Source organism: Cyprinodon variegatus, unplaced genomic scaffold, assembly GCF_000732505.1.
Source record: "Cyprinodon variegatus isolate N-32 unplaced genomic scaffold, C_variegatus-1.0 Scaffold1355, whole genome shotgun sequence".
NCBI classification, from domain to species: Eukaryota; Metazoa; Chordata; class Actinopteri; order Cyprinodontiformes; family Cyprinodontidae; genus Cyprinodon; species Cyprinodon variegatus.
The window spans coordinates 65,245-71,236 of NW_015151808.1; the positions used below are offsets into that span (position 1 = coordinate 65,245).

General features: G+C 38.6%; 1 protein-coding gene across 1 annotated transcript in view; it reads left to right on the forward strand.

The window, feature by feature from the left end:
• The first annotated feature begins 2,963 nt into the window (after positions 1–2,963).
• Positions 2,964–5,992, forward strand: part of LOC107102994 (versican core protein-like) — a 41,698-nt gene continuing 38,669 nt past the window's right edge. The window contains exons 1-4 of the mRNA XM_015402492.1: positions 2,964–3,036; positions 3,882–4,056; positions 4,254–4,381; positions 5,170–5,466. Coding sequence (XP_015257978.1) covers positions 2,964–3,036; positions 3,882–4,056; positions 4,254–4,381; positions 5,170–5,466 — 673 coding nt within the window. The remainder of the gene's footprint in view (positions 3,037–3,881; positions 4,057–4,253; positions 4,382–5,169; positions 5,467–5,992) is intronic.

Genomic DNA, 5,992 nt, shown 5'->3' on the forward strand with positions numbered 1-5,992 from the left:
TCCAGGACCTTGTTGCTGCAAACAGACTGTAGAAAGACTTTAAACAGTGTTCTGTTCATCAATCATCACAACTGAAATGACATTCCATCTTCCTATACGGACATAACAGGCAGGGAAAGCAGAGATCAGGGAAGCAGCCAGGAGGCCCACTCTGATTCTAGGGGAGATCCCAAACCCATGGGGAGGTTGATTCACAACTTTTAGTCATACCAGAAAAGACGTCATAAATCACATTCCTAGTTTCCACAAACCATTCAGGGTACATATGGATCTTATATATAAACGTGTGTATGCTGGAAATCCAACAAACCAAATGCTTTGCAATTCTCCATCCATATTTGGAAACATGGTGGTGGCAGCATCTTACTGGGGGACGACTTTTTTAAGCAGTGACAGAGAGGCTTTGTTAGAGTTAAAGGGAAGCTAAAAAACAAGCATGCCTGTTAGAGAGAATAACACTGGGATTAAAGGTAGACGGCCACAATCCTCCAGCCAAAGCTGCAGAGGAATTGATAAGATCAAACTATCTTCTTGTTTTAGAAGTTCAGTCAGAGTCCAGACCTAAATCCTTATGGGAATTTGGAACAGGATTTAAAACTAATATTCAGAGATTTTCTCAATCCAATCATACATATGTATCTGCTGCGTAGCAGGGGGTCCGGGCAGAATTTGATCCCACAGACTCCTGGGTGAAAGCCACGCACGCCTACCAGTCAGCCACAAGGATATCACCCCGGCCAAGTAGCCAGGAGCCATAATCAGTAGGAGGCGTGATGACAGGACCACACTGTCAAACATGATTTCAGCCTATTGCAAAGAATGAGAAGAATAACTTCTCAGCTTTTCAATTTGCAAAGCTGGTAGTTTTTCAAACTAACCTAGAGGGGCTTAAGTCCCATTTTCTAGACTCTTCTCCTTTTGTTTCACTTCATAATTAGACGCCTCTTAACGTAAAAGCCCAGTGAGTCATATTCTCCTTCGATGTTGTCAGGTGGCATAATACTGTAGATGTTAAAAGCATTTTTCACTTTTTACTCCACCTGATGACAAAGCTGCAGACATTTGAAAAAAATCCCAGATTTATGGCCGCGGTCAGTGCAGCCCATCCCCTGGAAACGACTCGTCCACCGAATCCAGCCTCCCTCATATTCCACATGAACGCTGAACAGAACTCTTTGTTGGATCCATCCACACAAAGGCGCTCCTTATGTTGGACACACAGCTCTCCATTTAACAGCTCAGACACGCTTTTACGTCCTCCTGTGTCTCTGCCAGGATTTCCCCTCAGTAAGAAATGTTCCCCCAGACCTAATGACACAAGGATACAGTGATATAAAGAGTCCCGGGATGACAGCTGAAATGCTCTCTTTCTATACCCTCCTGTTTCTGACTCTGCTTCTGTCAGCAGCACATTTCTGCATAATCTGTTACCATTATAACTCACTGTGAAAGACAGACAGACACTCCTCCACATTTTTCTGCTTTTTTATTCTTTTTCCTTTTCTTCCCCCCATTAGGGAACCTTGGAGCGGGTTCGGATTTGATTCCTTTTCTTTAGGTTATTCATTTAATATAATTATAAATGCAAGTTTTTGAACAGCTTTCGGTAACCTGTAAGGAATATTTTGTTTAGTAGCTTTGAAATGAATATGAGCTGCTCAGTGGAGCAGTGGGTAACACGGCTGCCTTGCAGCAAGAAGGTTAGATTCGGTTCGATTCCCGGCCCGGGGTCTTTCTGCATGTAGTTTGCATGTTCTCCCTGAGCATACGTGGGTTCTCTCCGGGTACTCCAGCTTCCTCCCACAGTCCAAAAACATGTCTGTTACCATAGGTTAATTGGCTTATCTAAATTCTCCTTAGGTGTGAGTGTGTGTGAATGGTTGTTTGTCTCTGTGTTGCCCTGCGATGGACCAGCGACCTGTCGAGGATGGACCCGCCTCTCACCCACAGACAACTGGAGATAAGGACCAGCACCCCTTGCGAGTGTGAAATTGTGACGCAAGTGTGACTGAAAATGGATGGATGGATGAAATTAATACTGTAATCCAGTTGAGACCCGAGGTGTCAAAAGTATAATTGTATAAACATAACTCAAGCAGAAGTATTAGTCGTACTGTTTAAAAACATTTTTGCTAGAGAATCAACTTAAGCTGTCTACTCAAGTAAGTTTGTGTGAAAATAAAATTTGTTGTACCATTTATAAAAATACTTAAAGTATTAAAGTAAAAGTAATGCGAGGAAAATGTTAAGGACAAATCGTTTAAACGTTATACTGGTTACTTTACTAGCCTATTAAAGGCACATTTTTCCTACAATTCTGGAAGATAACATCATTAGACTTAATTTTCTTAGTTTTATAACTAATGGTGACAGAGTCAAATTTAAGTTTGCATCATCTTGAAAAAACATATTTATTTTGGTATGTGGTGAACAACAAGTGGGGGCAGCACCCAGTCCAACCACAAAGAACTTAATGGTCAAATTATTTTGATGTTTTTATTTTTATTTTTTTCAGTACCAACGTACCATAAAAAAAAAAGTGTTTTAAGGGAACAAAACTAACATGTCCGTTTTTAAAATTTAAGGAATAGAGAGTCGAGATAATTGCAAAACTAAATGTAAGAAGTAAAAGTAAAAAGCTGTCTAAAATATAATGAAAGTATAGATACACTGGAAAAATGATCTAGAAATAAGTTTAAAATTTGCTAAATTAAGTTACCCTTGNATATTTCTGATTCTGATTCCTGGTTGATGGGACAGGTGTTGTGAATGAAACGGTGCCCAGCTTGAAAGAGCTCCTGTGTGTCGCTGAATGTGAGCATTGATGACTAAAAGACACCTTCTGCCTCCATTTATCTGTTTACTACAGTCTGTTGAATTCATGTTTATGTGAATTTAAAAACATTTCAATTAGAGGAAAAAATTGCAGCGTTGAATGTTAAAAAAAGTCTAATCAACCAAACATGCAGTACCTCAATGGACCCCCTAGGGGTCACGGACCCCCTGTTGAAGACCTCCGCTTTAAACCTTATACCGGTTACTGCACTAGCCTATTAAAGGCATTTTTTCTACAATTCTGGACGATAACATCTTTAGACTTAATTTTCTTAGTTTTATAACTAATGGTGACAGTGTCAAATTTAAGTTTGCATCATCTTGAAAAAACATTTTTATTTTGGCATGTGGTGAACAACAAGTGGGGGCAGCACCCAGTCCAACCACAAAGAACTTAATTGTCTGGATTAAACAAATTATTTTGATGTTTTATAAGTTTTTTTTTCAGTACCAACGTGCCATTAAAAAAAAAGTGTTTTAAGGGAACAAAACTAACATGTCCGTTTTAAAAATTTAAGGAATAGAGAGTCGAGATAATTGCAAAAATAAATGTAAGAAGAAGAAGTAAAAAGCTGTCTAAAATATAATGAAAGTATAGATACACTGGAAAAATGATCTAGAAATAAGTTTAAAATTTGCTAAATTAAGTTACCCTTGATTTGAGTTGGTGAATTACATAGTTTGCCAATGGAATTAGTATTTTTTATTTTAAAATACAATAATTAGATAATATGCACTTGAAATAAGACGATGCACTTGTGTTTTCTTATTTTAAGTGAAAGTTGTTGTTCCATTGGCTATTTTACCTCCTCAATCCAAGATCAAATGCACTTATTTTAAGAAAAAATGACTTACAGTACCTAGAGTCCGATTTTTTCCAGTGTAGCCAGAATTTCTTCTTAAGATAACAAAGTATTTCAACTTTGTTACTTGACAGCACTGTTTGAAACTAATGGGTTCAGTTTTGCTCGTTGATTACAATCAGATGACGTTAATTAGTGAATAAACCTGACATGCTTTTGTGCCCTTTGATTATTTCTGTTCAGGTGTGGTTTTTCACTACCGAGCCAGCTCCAGCCGCTACTCTCTGGACTTTACTGAAGCACAGGAGGCGTGTCGCTCTGTAAACGCCTCCATCGCCACACCTGCACAGCTGACTGCCGCCTACCAGGATGGCTTGGATCAGTGTGATGCAGGCTGGCTCGCTGACCAGTCTGTCAGGTAGAAAACCCAACATTTCCACCAGTTTTCTACTGTTAGAAAATTGAAAACTTTAATTTTTTTGATATTACTGAACATCTCTGCTGCTGTCAAAAATTTGTGAAGAGGCTAAGAAAGGGTTTCATCTTTTACTGTAATTACAGTGAGGTTTCTTAGTCCCTTTTTGATCTAAAAAAGGTGTGATTGATGTTCCTCAGGTATCCAATCACCAGGTCTCGTCCTGGCTGTGAGGGTAACCTTCTGCAGCGCCCAGGTGTACGAACTTATGGCCGCCGGGACCCCACAGAGAGATACGACGTGTACTGCTTCGTAGATAAACTGCAGGGTTTGTGGGAAAAAACAGCATCTTTAATTTTTTTTTATTTCAGAAATGTCCTTTTTTATTTATTTTTTTATTATCCAGTAATTTTAATTTCCTTTATTTGTCTCTCTTCCTTTAAAGTCTGACTTTCACAGAGTTTTAACAGTTTTTATTTGTGCTTTTATTTCATCCATCTTTAATTCATTTGTTTAATATTTATTAATTTATTTTTTAATAGCGAAAGTATAAACAAACAACTGCTTAAGGATATGTCCCTACAGATCAGCATCTTTTATTGGCTCCAACCCAACAGCGAATTAAATTTAAATATCAGTTGGTCAATTTTTTTTTAAGTTAGCACTTTTTCCCTTGATTAGATGAAGCAATACAATATTCAGATGGAATAAGATGATGTTTTAAATAGGAAAGAAAAAAAATCTCCATTTTCTTATTTCAAAAGCATAATATCTAATTGTCTTACGTAAATTGCAGAAATACTCATTCCTTTGCACATCGTCTAATTTTGAATCACTTAAAAACTTACCATTTTGGACCAGGTTTTGCAGTTTGCTCAGGCAGCTCACCACATTACTTAATAAAAATATTGCCCTTCTTTCATTCCATCTATTTGTTTTTTTGCCCCCATAAAAATAAGATGGACTGTATCAACAATCCTGTGATTTTTTTTGCTTTAAATTTTCCCCAAAATATCCTTTATCCTCATCCTGTCCAAACCTGCCTCTAAAGCATGGTACTCTCCAGAGTAGGTTATGCCTGGATTTTCATGAAGCCACTGTTTCCTCTTTTTGCAGGTGAAGTCTTCTATCCATCCTCCCTCACTGATAAGATCACCTGGCAGGAGGCAAAGGAGGAGTGTGAAAGGCATGACGCCGTGCTAGCGTCCCCTGGTCAGCTGCACGCTGCCTGGATGGCGGGGCTAAACCGCTGTGACTATGGCTGGTTGTCTGATGGCAGTGTTCGATACCCCGTCACTGTGCCCAAGGTTCAGTGTGGGGGAGGCATGCTGGGGGTCCGGACGCTCTACAAGTACAATAATCAGACCGGCTTCCCAGACCCGACTGAAAAACACGGAGCGTTCTGCTTTAAAGGTTAAAACTGAACCCACTTCATACTTTCTGGAAACAGAATTTTCCTGTAGAAAGAGCAGCAGGTTCATTTTTATCAGAGTCTGTTAGCATCCCAACTCCTGCATTGACAGTAAAACTCGTTCTAATCAGTCAGGATTAGAGGACATCTTATGTCTACAGCCATTTCCAGCAGGCCTGACTATATTTCTATTAGCTTTAGTTCATTCCTACCGGATGGTTTTGGATTGAAGTTGACTCATATTTAGAGCGATAACTTTGTCCGACTCATTTTAATTACAGAAAAATAACCCTATTGTCTGATGGCGACACTGGTGTATTTCTCATGGAGAATACAGGAGATCTTTGGCACATTTAGGACATAAATACACCATGTTTGAGATTCCTATAGCTTCTCAAACTGTGAGATCAGTTTCTTCAATTAAGGTAATTTTAATTCAGTTTATTTACAACAGCGCCAATCCACATAACATCATTTTAAGGCTGTTTAAAGAGAATTTAATCAGATCATAGAGTGAGATTCAGAGTT